Source organism: Thermobia domestica, chromosome 4, assembly GCF_964235325.1.
Source record: "Thermobia domestica chromosome 4, izTheDome1.hap1.1, whole genome shotgun sequence".
Lineage (NCBI taxonomy): Eukaryota > Metazoa > Arthropoda > Insecta > Zygentoma > Lepismatidae > Thermobia > Thermobia domestica.
Genome location: NC_137457.1, coordinates 15,707,547 through 15,722,724, shown reverse-complemented (window position 1 = coordinate 15,722,724; position 15,178 = coordinate 15,707,547). Strand labels below are relative to the sequence as shown.

The following is a 15,178-nucleotide window of genomic DNA, read 5'->3' as shown; positions in this document are numbered from 1 at the left end:
TTCTTTTTTAAAAATCATCCTTGTGAGGTAGCATATAGCAGTCTTTTATTTTGAGTAATGTATAAATATTTACTTATTTTAGTTCTGAAATACTGATCAAGATTTTTTTTTAGTAAAGACCAAAATGTGAAATATATACTATAACAGTCTTACGTGTTTCATTGGGTTTTCAGTATTTTAAAAAATGATATTTCAATAAAGTGAAGAATTACAAATAACATTTTAGATGCATGACAATTGAAGAAAAAATCATTCTTTTATTAGATTTCTCCTATGATTCTGTCCCTTGAATTTTGTCCGTTTTGTCAGAATATTCCTTGGGTTTTGTCCTGTTGGATTTTGTCCTGCATTCGTAATAATCTGTTTAGGAATTCAAACAGATTCTGTAAGAAGGATAACTATATCCCCAAGTTATCATAAACTTTAGATGTTATTCTAGATGTTAGATGTACAGTACTTGTTCCTCTCGGAAAAATAACTAGGATACAGTTCTGTTATTAGTAGTGTTATTCGCATTTACTTTAGCATAGATGAATGTTATTTGAAAAAGTAATACCTGCAGGGAAACGTAAAACTGATTGACTCTGTTGTAAGAAAGCCATTTGACATTACAACTGAAACGAACACAAATCAAACTTATTATTATTAAGTATTCCGCCTTTTGGCAGATCCTTGGACTAAAGTATTTTTTCCTTTCCTTCTAAATTTTTAATCTGGGCCTGGAAACGTTTCTTCGATGTTTCTCGATTTTCAGCTTCCCCTTTTAACTCATTATATTTTCTTCTATTTACCAAATCATCGATCACTTGTATTCTTCTTCTTCCTATTTCTCCCTTTCCTTCCATCTTTTCTTCTATGGTGGTATGAAAAAGACAATTTCTTTGCAAGATCTGTCCAATCCATAGAGCGAAACTTTTTCGTTAATGCGATATGTGCGAAACGTTAAAATAATGCGTATATGTTTCAGAAAACCTCAAACTATACGTTTCAGAGCCAGAAATCACGTTCATATTATCGCGAATTTTTGAGAAATACGGCATTACTTGGCGATAAATGCTAATAAAAACGAAAAAGTGGAATTCTTGTTAATAATTGCTAATAATAATTAAAAGGCACATTTCCAATATTATTTAACTTAAAAAAAAAAAAAAGTTGCATTTACGAAAAAGTTCGGCTAGTTATTTGATCCAGAAACTTTTTCACTTCATAAAGTGTAGACATAAACAAAACTGAACTGTTGTTTAAATCCTTGACTGTGTTTTGTGGTGAAAATGTTCATGATCTGTTGGCTACTTACAATGAATTTAAAAGTAAGATTATTGAAGTTCTCAACAGTGACGATAAGGAAGTTGACATTGTATCATTGTTAAACAGTTTAAAAGTTAATCACAGGTCTTTCGCTGTCAGCTCGTTACGTTTAATATAGTTGCAGCCTCAAGTGTTGATGCCGAGAGATTCTTCAATATGATTGTTACTGACAGGAGAACAAACTTAAAAGAATTGGTAATGTCTTGCTGTATGTTCTCCTTTAACTAAAGATGAGCTTAGAGAAAGTGTTTAAATTTTTGCATTAACTTCTATATTTCAGAATGTGCACCTAATCAACGTATTTCATCATATTCTATTAGATATACATCTTACTACCAAAAATATACTGTTTACAAGTTCCATATTAAAAAAAAAAAAGAAACTTGTGCTACATTTAGAAAAGTAAATGCGACATAATGCGAAAATTGTGATAATTAATGCTACAAAATATAAAAATTGTTGCGAAAGGTTTCGTCTCTACCAATCCAGTTAGCCTTTCTACGAAAGATGGTGGCTAGAAGCGTCCTCTTCTCTCCTATCCGTTTTAAACGTATTTGTTTGTTACTCTTTCTGTCCATTTTATCTTCTCCATCTTCCTCCAACACCACATTTCGAAGCTCTCTAAATATTTCTTCTCTAACTTCTGTAATGTTCAAGTCTTTGAACCATACAGCCAATGCTCCATATATAGCACTTGACCAATTTCTTCCTTAGTTCAATATTAAGGCTGCTAGTTAAGAGTGATTTTTTCTTGTTGAATGCCTACTTTTCTATGGCAGTTCTCGAGCTGATCTCTCTGGTGGAGTACGCGTTTTTCGTCAAAATACTTTCCAGATATTTGAAATGGTCGACATCTTCAAATACTCTTTATTCTACCCTGACCCGTAAGAGCGCATTTCCACGGGATATTCTCATGACTTTCGATGTTGATTTCCATTCCATATAGTGTTCATCTCCTGTAGCCCTTCTTTGTTCTAGCTATAATAACCGTATAATCTGCGTACCTGATCTTGCTAATGATCTGCCCTCCAATCTTGAAATACCCAATTCCCATTAATGCTTTCTTCATTAACCGTGCACTGTAAATGTTGAATAATTGGGGCGACATACTACATCCTTGTTTGACCCCTTTTCCAATCTCCACACTATTTCTCCTTCATTCAAGCGCATCTCGAATCGTTGTCCTGTATACAGGTTGCGAATGAGCCGTGGGTTGTTCTCCAGTTGTTCCCAATTTCTTTAAATATTTGTAAAAGTTTCGTCCAATTGACGCTGTCGAAAGCTTTTTACCAGTCTATGAAGCACAAACACAACTCTTTCTTTACGTGCAGAACTCGTTCTGATATGATTCTCATCAACTCGATGGCATCTCTGGTGCCTTTTCCTTTCCGGAAGCCGAATTGATCTTCGTCCAACATCTCTTCTATCTTGCTTTCCAGCCTTCTGTTCAGTGTACTCGCAATTACCTTTCTAGTGTGGGAAATAAGACTAATGGTTCTATGATTGCTGTTCTTCTTTGCTTCCTTTTTCTTGGGTAATGCAATCATTGTAACATCAAGAAAATCCTTTGGTCATTCTCCACTCAGGTAGATCTTGTTAACAAGTGAAGTTAGTACTTTCATTGCATTGTCTCCTAATCCCTTGAGCAGATCTACTGGTATGTCATCATCTCCAGTGGCTTTCCTCTTTCGCATGTCCTTGATGGCTTGTACTACTTCACTTTTCAATATAATGGGTCCTTTTTCTTTATCATCCACCTCTTCCTCTGCTTCGATCACAATATCTTTGGGGCGGTTCTTCTGAAGAATTCTTTGATGGTCATTGACTACATGACCTTGTTGATCTTCGATTCCAAATGTGCGTATGCATTTGTTACCTTTCCTTTTTAATTCTTGTGCTTTCTGATACATCAGCTCATATGTGCCGTGCCGCTAAAGCCCCATTATTTCTTCACATATCTATCCCATGTACCTTTCTTTGGATTTGTCCGTCTCTCATCTCAATTCATTATTCAGCCTTATGTATTCTTTTATGTTTGTTATTGGTGGCTTTGGGACAGGAATATCGGGTCTATGTGGTACGAAGGTTATGTACCCGGCTATTTGAGGCGATCGCAAAGCGTATTTATTGCTCATGCGTACTCTTGGAATACGCTGACCATGTATTTAAATGTAGATGGCTAATCATATACGCGAAAGCAATAAAATCGCTGAGAAAACGTCAGCTCGAGCGTATTTGGTGCGGGTCGGAACAATAGACCGCCTGCTGTTGAAAAGATTTCAAAAGGAAGGAAAAAAAGGAAAGACGTGTTGCCAGGCAAAGGGATTGTAGCAAGAAACAACTGCTTGGAAGATAGTTTGTGCAGAGTATTGGAACTCAGCTATTACACACCTGGACCTGGCAAAAAGACCTGAAAACCCTGACTGGCTCACAGTATAATTTACACATCTGGTGAAAGTAAAATTACTGAATAGCCACTTTGGCCGCGTTCGCTACAGGGGGTAACGCTTACTCAAATAGCCTAAGACTATGGCTCATGGAAGGCTCGGATACACAATATGCTTTTTGTTTTCCGCATTGAAACCGGACACTTTACATACACAAAAGCAACAGTCGTCAACATGATTTCTTTGTTCCCACCAAACCATTGGGATTCCGAATGGTATTGATGGCAACAACCCTTTGTACCAAGCCGCTGGTTTTTTACACACGGTTTACACACAATATGAGGTACGAAATTCTTGTCCTGATCACCTCCTTAACTTCATGTTAAAATATGCCAAGTACAAGCTTTTTATAAATGGCGTAATGTTTCGCTTCTGGCCTTTAATTGTATAATGGCCACAAACATAACAGAAAGAGTTTGGATTGTTCACACATTTTCGCCTCCAAACATCACTACCACTTGCCATTTTTAACACAAACTCACTCACGGATCGACTTCAAGTGCACGTTGCAACTTGTGGACAAAGGCGTGATTCACGTTCCTAGAATTCCCTTAACTTGTCAGACAAAAGAACTTGGCGTATTGACCTTGTCTGCCACTGCGCATGCGCGAAATACAACTGTTATATTTATTGTTCAGGTGTTACTTGATAATTACCTAATCCGCTGCAAAACTGAGGACATACAATATTTTATCTCAGACATGTCCATACTTGCATTCCATACACCCAATCCAAACCTTAATTACAAAAACGAAGCTCCATTAGCATAAACATGAGAATGACTTATGACAAATCTGTACGTGATACGAAACAAATTATATATTTTTTTTACATAAGGGCACTAAATCTAACGTATATCACATAAAATTACTTTTGCTTGAAAATCTTCGCAGGCCAGTGTAGACTCTACATGTACAAATGAATTAGATAGTTACAGTAAAAGTGTTTGTAATTAATATACTATACTAATTGTTTATGTTACTTCAAAATATTAAGAACGTAAGCTTCGAACTCAGAAATTAGATCTTAAATATACTTCAGAATATACCCAATTTCAAATCCTCTGAACTGGCTCAAAATTAACGGAGAAAGAACATGTTTAAAAAGTGACAAAGAATTTTGGAATTCGTCAGACGAAACATCGTGTATACAAAACAAAATGTAAGAAGTACGTATTTTGGACATATACTTTACTTTCAGTTGATCGATCGTGGCGAGGACTCGAACCCGTTGCCAGCAGACTTCTCTACAGCAGAAATAGTGAATGGTTTATGGTGGAGGCAGCTGATTGCAGGAGGCATGGCAGGAGTTGTATCGAGAACAACCACCGCTCCTCTGGATAGGCTCAAGATTTATCTACAGGTCAGTAAAGCAACCACTTACTATAAGAATCCTTCTAATCCTTGAATAGTGTAAAATTACCTTGATAAGATAGTAGGTAGAGCAATATAGCCTCAGGTCATTAAAGCAACCACTTACTATAAGAATCCTTCTAATCCTTGAATAGTGTAAAATTACCTTGATAAGATAGTAGGTAGAGCAATATAGCCTCAGGTCAGTAAAGCAACCACTTACTATAAGAATCCTTCTAATCCTTGAATAGTGTAAAATTACCTTGATAAGATAGTAGGTAGAGCAATATAGCCTCAGGTCAGTAAAGCAACCACTTACTATAAGAATCCTTCTTATCCTTGAATAGTGTAAAATTACCTTGATAAGATAGTAGGTAGAGCAATATAGCCTCAGGTCAGTAAAGCAACCACTTACTATAAGAATCCTTCTAATCCTTGAATAGTGTAAAATTACCTTGATAAGATAGTAGGTAGAGCAATATAGCCTCAGGTCAGTAAAGCAACCACTTACTATAAGAATCCTTCTAATCCTTGAATAGTGTAAAATTACCTTGATAAGATAGTAGGTAGAGCAATATAGCCTCAGGTCAGTAAAGCAACCACTTACTATAAGAATCCTTCTTATCCTTGAATAGTGTAAAATTACCTTGATAAGATAGTAGGTAGAGCAATATAGCCTCAGGTCAGTAAAGCAACCACTTACTATAAGAATCCTTCTAATCCTTGAATAGTGTAAAATTACCTTGATAAGATAGTAGGTAGAGCAATATAGCCTCAGGTCAGTAAAGCAACCACTTACTATAAGAATCCTTCTAATCCTTGAATAGTGTAAAATTACCTTGATAAGATAGTAGGTAGAGCAATATAGCCTCAGGTCAGTAAAGCAACCACTTACTATAAAAATCCTTCTAATCCTTGAATAGTGTAAAATTACCTTGATAAGATAGTAGATAGAGCAATATAGCCTCAGGTCAGTAAAGCAACCACTTACTATAAGAATCCTTCTAATCCTTGAATAGTGTAAAATTACCTTGATAAGATAGTAGGTAGAGCAATATAGCCTCAGGTCAGTAAAGCAACCACTTACTATAAGAATCCTTCTAATCCTTGAATAGTGTAAAATTACCTTGATAAGATAGTAGGTAGAGCAATATAGCCTCAGGTCAGTAAAGCAACCACTTACTATAAGAATCCTTCTAATCCTTGAATAGTGTAAAATTACCTTGATAAGATAGTAGGTAGAGCAATATAGCCTCAGGTCAGTAAAGCAACCACTTACTATAAGCATCCTTCTAATCCTTGAATAGTGTAAAATTACCTTGATAAGATAGTAGGTAGAGCAATATAGCCTCAGGTCAGTAAAGCAACCACTTACTATAAGCATCCTTCTAATCCTTGAATAGTGTAAAATTACCTTGATAAGATAGTAGGTAGAGCAATATAGCCTCAGGTCAGTAAAGCAACCACTTACTATAAGAATCCTTCTAATCCTTGAATAGTGTAAAATTACCTTGATAAGATAGTAGTTAGAGCAATATAGCCTCAGGTCAGTAAAGCAACCACTTACTATAAGAATCCTTCTTATCCTTGAATAGTGTAAAATTACCTTGATAAGATAGTAGGTAGAGCAATATAGCCTCAGGTCAGTAAAGCAACCACTTACTATAAGCATCCTTCTAATCCTTGAATAGTGTAAAATTACCTTGATAAGATAGTAGGTAGAGCAATATAGCCTCAGGTCAGTAAAGCAACCACTTACTATAAGAATCCTTCTAATCCTTGAATAGTGTAAAATTACCTTGATAAGATAGTAGGTAGAGCAATATAGCCTCAGGTCAGTAAAGCAACCACTTACTATAAGAATCCTTCTAATCCTTGAATAGTGTAAAATTACCTTGATAAGATAGTAGGTAGAGCAATATAGCCTCAGGTCAGTAAAGCAACCACTTACTATAAGAATCCTTCTAATCCTTGAATAGTGTAAAATTACCTTGATAAGATAGTAGGTAGAGCAATATAGCCTCAGGTCAGTAAAGCAACCACTTACTATAAGAATCCTTCTAATCCTTGAATAGTGTAAAATTACCTTGATAAGATAGTAGGTAGAGCAATATAGCCTCAGGTCAGTAAAGCAACCACTTACTATAAGCATCCTTCTAATCCTTGGATAGGCTAAAATTACCTCGATAAGATAGTAGGTAGCCCAATATAGCCTACGAGATTCGATTTTCTGCCACAACCTATTTATTATAATATTCCAGTTATATACAATACAACGTTTGGATAAAATAGGTGTCCCAAGGCTCAGGAGCCAAGGGAGAGATTCCGCACAGTTCCAGGCAAGCTAAGTGGAAACGGTTAGGAATTCTGAGAGCTCCAGGTAAACAAAGAGAAGTTGGTGTTCCGGAGAATTCAGGCAAACTAAAGGGGTAGGGAAAACCACAAAGCTCTAGGCAAGCTAAGTGAGTGGTTGAGTTCCCACAGAGCTCCAAGCAAGCTTGGTGGTTGAGGTTTGAGATCTCCCAGAGCTCTAGGCAAGCTAAGCGAGTGGTTGAGTTCCCACAGAGCTTCAGGCAAACTAGGTGGTTGAGGTTTGAGATCTCTCAGAGCTCTAGGCAAGCTAAGCGAGTGGTTTGAGTTCCCACAGAGCTCCAGGCAAGCTAGGTGGTTGAAGTTTGAGATCTCTCAGAGCTCTAGGCAAGATAAGCGAGTGGTTGAGTTCCCACATTGCTCCAAGCAAGCTTGGTGGTTGAGATTTAGGATCTCTCAGAGCTCTAGGCAAGCTAAGCGAGTGGTTGAGTTCCCACAGAGCTCCAGGCAAGCTAGGTAGTTGAGATTTAGGATCTCTCAGAGCTCTAGGCAAGCTAAGCGAGTGGTTGAGTTCCTATAGAGCTCCAGGCAAGCTAGGTGGTTGAAATTTAGGATCTCTCAGAGCTCTAGGCAAGCTAAGCGAGTGGTTGAGTTCCCACATTGCTCCAAGCAAGCTTGGTGGTTGAGATTTAGGATCTCTCAGAGCTCTAGGCAAGCTAAGCGAGTGGTTGAGTTCCCACAGAGCTCCAGGCAAGCTAGGTAGTTGAGATTTAGCATCTCTCAGAGCTCTAGGCAAGCTAAGCGAGTGGTTGAGTTCCTACAGAGCTCCAGGCAAGCTAGGTGGTTGAAATTTAGGATCTCTCAGAGCTCTAAGCAAGCTAAGCGAGTGGTTGAGTTCCCACAGAGCTCCAGGCAAGCTAGGTGGTTGAAATTTAGGATCTCTCAGAGCTCTAGGCAAACTAAGCGAGTGGTTGAGTTCCCACATTGCTCCAAGAAGCTAGGGTGTTGAGATTTGAGATCTCTCATAGCTCTAGGCAAGCTAAGCGAGTGGTTGAGTCCCCACAGAGCTCCAGGCAAGCTTTGTGGTTGAGATTTGAGATATCTCAGCGCTCTAGGCAAGCTAAGCGAGTGGTTGAGTTCCCACAGAGCTCCAGGCAAGCTAGGTAGTTGAGATTTAGGATCTCTCAGAGCTCTAGGCAAGCTAAGCGAGTGGTTGAGTTCCTACAGAGCTCCAGGCAAGCTAGGTGGTTGAAATTTAGGATCTCTCAGAGCTCTAAGCAAGCTAAGCGAGTGGTTGAGTTCCCACAGAGCTCCAGGCAAGCTAGGGTGTTGAAATTTAGGATCTTTCAGAGCTCTAGGCAAGCTAAGCGAGTGGTTGAGTTCCTACATTGCTCCAAGCAAGCTAGGGTGTTGAGATTTAGGATCTCTCAGAGCTCTAGGCAAGCTAAGCGAGTGGTTGAGTCCCCACAGAGCTCCAGGCAAGCTTTGTAGTTGAGATTTGAGATATCTCAGAGCTCTAGGCAAGCTAAGCGAGTGATTGAGTTCCCACAGAGCTCCAGGCAAGCTTGGTGGTTGAGATTTAGGATCTCTCAGAGCTCTAGGCAAGCTAAGCGAGTGGTTGAGTTCCCACAGAGCTCCAGGCAAGCTAGGTAGTTGAGATTTAGGATCTCTCAGAGCTCTAGGCAAGCTAAGCAAGTGGTTGAATTCTCACAGAGCTCCAGGCAAGCTTTGTGGTTGAGATTTGAGATATCTCAGAGCTCTAGGCAAGCTAAGCGAGTGATTGTGTTTCCACAGAGCTCCAGGCAAGCTAGGTGGTTGAGATTTAGAATCTCTCATAGCTCTAGACAAGCTAAGCGAGTTGTTGAATTCCCACAGAGCTCCAGGCAAGCTTTGTGGTTGAGATTTGAGAAGTCTCAGAGCTCTAGGCAAGCTAAGCGAGTGGTTGAGTTCCCAAATTATTCCCTATAGCCTACCCTATACCCTATACCCTAAACTGTTCTGTGCACGTGGTGTGTTCAAAAAATGTCGAACCTTTGGTTGCCAAAAATACGTTTATTTATTTGGAAATCCGAAACACTAATCTCCTTCAAAGTAGTCTCCTTGGTAATGCACACACTTTTCACAGCGCTTCCTCCATTGTTGGAAACACTTCCGGAACGCAGTTTTTGGAATTGTGAGCAATCGTGCCATCGTATTTCACATGTCTTCTCTTGACTCAAATTGGGTCTCTTTTAGTGGCATTTTCAGCTTGGGAAATAACCAAAATTCACACGGAGCCATGTCGGGTGAGTAGGGGGACCTGACGACTCACAGGAATGTTGTGTTTGGCGATGTAAGGCTGAGTCAAATTTCGCGGATACTCTCTTCATGATGAAATTCTCGTTTAAAATTGAATGAAACTATTCGATTGAATGATTTCCACTTGGCTATCGTCAAGCTTTTGCCAAACTTTTTATACAACATTGCTTCTCAAGTTTTTTCTGTCATTTTAGAAAAAAAAAAAACAACTGAAATCCGACGACCGTTTACTACATGTCTTCAGTCATTGTTCAACTGCAAGCGACTAACGGTTTCTGCGGGAAAGAAAAAAAATCACAACTGCGCACCAGTATCCCCTCTATATCTATGCTGGAGAAAGCCTTCCGCGCTTAGGGATGCGCATGAGACAAGATTTGAGACTGTCTCGTCTCGAAAATGTGCTGTAAAAGTGATGTCTCGACTCGAAAAATATATATTTTTCTATTGGAAGAGCTGTGTCTCGACTCGAATTTTGTTAGGAAAATTCTGTCTCGACTCGACTCGAGCGCATCCCTATCCGTGCTTCATTAGTTTACGCGGGAAAAAATTAGATTCGAGACTTTTTTGAACACATCTTGTATGCCTAAGAAAACTATGTGAGTTATGACAGTTGAAGTACTAGTATGTTACTCAGAAAACACTAGGTTCAAAAACGAAATAGATCTTTCCTGCGTCAAATTGAGCAAAATCCAAAATAGTTATAATATATTAGAATGAAATCATACAACCTATTGTCACCTAGAATTAGGACAATAGAAATTAAGAATTTTGAGTGTTTTTTTTTTTTTTTGTAAATGTGGGTAATAGTCAAATGTATTTTTTTCCACCTTTCAGTGAACTATCTTTATTTATTTATTTATTTATTTATTTATTTATTTTGAAGTAGGATGAAAATTCAATTACTCCCCTCTCTGGAGAACCTCATAAAAAGCTTTAAGTTTAAAATTTAGTGCTGAGACGTCGAACAATACGGTCTCTAGGCAAGTGAACACTTTTATATCGGGACGGACGGATGGATATCTAATCTTTATACATCGTTCAGGGATTTAAACGAAATCGTAGTGTCTCACGTTGGAGGCCCTTGCGACTCCTCTAACAGGGCCGTGACGTGGGGGATGGGCGAGCGGGGCGACGGCCCCGGGCGCCGAAGTAAGGTGCGAAAAATTCGATAGAAAAAAGGAAAAAAGATAGGAAAAATTGCTTGGAATATATGTATGGGGGTGCCGTCGTATACTTTCGTCCCGGGCGCTGATTTTTCACGGCACGGCCCTGCCCTCTAATTATCACAAGGTAATGATTGATACGTTGTTTGAAAGCTTATGGAACACAATTTCGAGGTAACGTTTGTGCAATTTCCGCCTTATTCGCAGAAGAAACAAAAACCCTAAAAAAATATATGAAAAAAAATTGGCGGGGGCTCTAGCATCCGTTATAGTCACTCTACGCTGAAAAAATGAAGCTAATGTGTAGGCAGTACACTTGCGACAATAATATTTAAAAATGGTAGCTATTGTTGCAATACAAAACGAGATAAATCCAGAATAAAATTCCTATAGAAACGCTCTGTATATCATTTTCGATGGGCTGTTGCAGACCTTCTCATCGTCGAACCTGGTGACTTACCTAATTATCACAGACTCATGATTCATACATCTTTGGAAAGCATATGGATCACAAATTTCAACGAGGTAACGTTTGTGTAGACCAATTGAAAAGATATAGAACTGCCCAGAAAATAAACGTAATTTACGTCAAAAAACTGAGACTCAAAAAATTGGAAAAATTTGTTCCTCCCCTACTTCCCCCGTAGAAGCAACAAGTAATTTTGCAAGGTATTCTCGTGTAATGGACTACTTCATTGTTTCACATATCAACTTTTATGACTGTACCCCCAAGGGGGAAGGAATGACACCCCAAAAAAACTGATGAAAAAGAAACAAAAAACACGAAATTTTACCTTCCCCCTCTCGGCCGTAGTACCCTTCACATGCATAAAATGCATATTGGCGGCAAGCCTCATCCTTCAAGAAGACATTGATTTGAAAATTATCTTCCTAACTTAGAGGCTGAACTATTAAGGTTTTAAAGACTTGACGCAACAGTTGCGTCCTTTGACATTTAAAGGCTAAAACTCACCGTTTTCGTTTGTGGGGACTAGGGATGTGCGATACTTCGATATATCAATCGATCGATCGATCGATCGATATTTTGGAATATCAAAATTTCGATATTTTGTAAATATCAAAATCGATATATCGATACTTCGATATTTTTCGATATTTCGATACTTCGATATTTTTCGATATCGAGCGATATATTATCAAACCTTCGATATTCGATATATCGATCGACTTTCGATATTTGGTCGATATCGAAGTTCGATATTCAAAACCGGATATCGCACAGCCCTAGTGGGGACTATGGAACGTGTAAATCCATTGAAATAAGCAATTTGATTATTTTCATGATCACCAAACTTTCTTCTCTTATATAGTCAGTCGAAAGTAAAAATAAAACTAATTATTAGAGCAACGCGAAAGCATAACAACAGTTTACCCATATGGTTGGTACCTTAAACATGTCTGTGGTTGTCTAAGGGTCCAGAAGAAACTAATTTTAAAAGCATAGTTTTAGAAAATAAAGCATAAAGCATAATTTAAAATATATAGCACAATTATTTAAAAAATCTCTTTAACTACAAGTTTAACATACAGTATTAATATTTCTTAAAACCAATATTTACAATACAAAATCATTGAGAACATAACAATGCCACAATGAAAAGCTTATTTTTATTTCTGTAATTTTTTTCGTGTAATCCTTTGATGTGGATGAAAGAAACAAGGAGAAGAAGAAGAAAACTTCGGCCAACAATGAATAGTACACAAGAACTCCACACTATATTGTTATGTGTACCTTTTGAACTTAAGCACTTTCTGTACTTTTTGGTGGCATCTTTTACCGTCCCTTTCTTTATATATGCACCTCTAAGGCGCACACAAGTGATAAAAAAAACTGACTCGGGCAGATACAGTATCTCTTTACAGTGCATTAAGTAGAAAGTTCATTAAATATGAACGAAACTGGTTGCATAAAATATTAATAAATAGATCAAGATATTTAAAATATTTAATGTATAGTAAATATTATACATTATACACGAGTAATGTAAAACAACGATTGAAATTAATAATAAAGCATAATTTGAAAAAAATAAAGCATAATTAAACGAAAAATTAAAGCATAATGTGGGTTGCTCTATTAATTATTTTATGTAACTTTATTTTTTAAAATGATAATTCAAGTCTTTCTTTGCAGCAGATTCAAAATGAAAATTCATTAAAATTTATACAAAACGGTTTGCATAGTGTTACGAGTGTATAAATTTGTTTTCTATTTTGTATTGTGTTAAAATAGTTTGTACGTCGGTTGAGGAGCGGCAAATACTTTTTTGGGCCTAAGGGCAGCAAAACATTAAAATTGTATGGGTTCCGGTTATTCTATATTAGAACCAAATATAAGTTTAGTTTACAAAATTGAAGTCATGAAGAACCATTTTTGGGTATGATGTTGTTTTAACGGTGGTGAAAGTTCATTATTTATGAACTTTATTTTTCCTCTAATTTTATATTGTGTCAATATTATTTGAAACCAGCAAACCCTCACGTCCTGCGCTTCACACAAAATTAAAAATATTTATGGCTAGCAAAGTAGTTTTAATAACACTTTAATATCTTTAATTAAGAATTTCTCGATAATTACTCGAATTTAAAACGCCCCCGAACCGCACCCCGATTTCACTGGGTTATATTAAGGAAAAATTGTAATATGTTCCGTTTTTACTATTACTAAAGCGCTCTTTGATATTGGTCATTTTCGGTGATTTTTTTATATCCCTCTCCCCTCCCCATGTTGCGGGGTACGGCATGATAAAAATTATCCCAGGCAAAAAATGTCATGTATTTTGAAAATTTGATCGAGATTGGTTGGGTGGTTCAAGAGTTAAGTTCTATTTATTTTTATATATTAATCTTCCCTTCCCCTCTCCCTCCCCTAGGTTCTATCTCCAAAGTGAAATTAAAAAAAAAAGAAAAACTTTCCAGGCTCAAACGTCATCTATGTTGAAAATGTGATCGAGATTGGTCAGGTGGTTCAAGAATTATTAAGTTTTATTAATTTTTATATATCTCTCCCCTCTCCTCTTCCTACCCTAAGTTCTACCGTCAAAAAGATATGATAAAAAAAAACACCCCAGATCCGAACCTCATCTATGTTGATAATTTGATTAAGCCTGATGAAGTCACAAAGACAGTCACTTTATTATTATTTACATATATTCCCCCTTCTCCTCCCCTAGACTGTGCCGTCAAGGTAAAATGACGAAAACATCCCAGGTCCGAACCTTATCTATGTTGAAAGTTTGATCGAGATCGGCCGGGTGGTTCAAGAGTTATTAAGTTTTATTCATTTTCATATATTTACCCTCCTCCTCTCCCCTCCCCTAAGTTCTACCATCAAAATGAAATAATAAAAAGCTTCCCAGGTTCGAACTTCATCTATGTTGAAAATTTGATTGGGATCGATCGGATGGTTCAAGAATTATTAACTCACGAACATGGTCACTTTTATTTTTATATTTATTGATTTTTGTATATCACCCAATCCTCCTCATCCCCTACGTTGTTCCGTCAAAGTGAAATGGTAAAATCCATCCCAGGCATGAACGTCATCTACGTTGAAAATTTGATCGAGATTGGTCGTTTGGTTGAAGAGTTAATAAATTTTATTTATTTATTTTTTTTTTTTACATAATTCCTCTTCCTCCCCCTTCCCTATGTTCTACTGTCAAGGTGAATAGCTAAAAACACTCCCAGGCCAGAACTGCATCTAAGTCAAGACTTTGATCGAGATCGATCGGGTGGTTCGAGATTAAGAGTCACAAACAGTCACTTTCAATTTGAATCTAAAGTTTTTTGTTCACAGACAACGCTATTAATATGTAGATAAGAAACATGGGTATATTGATTTTATCCTTCTGTTTCTCGGACTTTAGCGGCCCCAATGAAAGTTGTGTATATTCCCTTCAATACCAATTTTTTTCTATTCATGCGAAAATTGTGAAATTTGTAGAAAATGATTCTGGGACCCTAAGATACGATTTCCCCAAGTTTGAGATCTGTACGCACAAGGGGTACGCAGTGACGTAATGTACACGTATGTGTACAAAAGTTCCCAAATTAGTAATTATGAAACCATATTATTTTACTTTTAGTATCCCTCGTTTCAACCAATGAAAAGTGATTCAATTTCCTCAAATTTGAGATTCGTGCGCGCAATGGGTATGCAGTGACGTAATGACCACGATTGTGTAAATAAAATTCTGAACATAGTGTTTAGGAAAACATATGATTTTACTGTGATTTACTCAGGACTAACGGTTAAGGGCTGAGCCAACAGTTTAAA

At 37.3% G+C, this 15,178-nt stretch overlaps 1 protein-coding gene across 1 annotated transcript in view; it reads left to right on the top strand.

Annotated features, from left to right (window-relative positions):
• Positions 1 to 15,178, top strand: part of LOC145683256 (mitochondrial adenyl nucleotide antiporter SLC25A24-like) — a 69,626-nt gene that overhangs the window by 29,892 nt on the left and 24,556 nt on the right. The window contains exon 2 of the mRNA XM_081754628.1: positions 4,956 to 5,117. Within this exon, the coding sequence (XP_081610754.1) occupies positions 4,956 to 5,117 (162 nt within the window). The remainder of the gene's footprint in view (positions 1 to 4,955; positions 5,118 to 15,178) is intronic.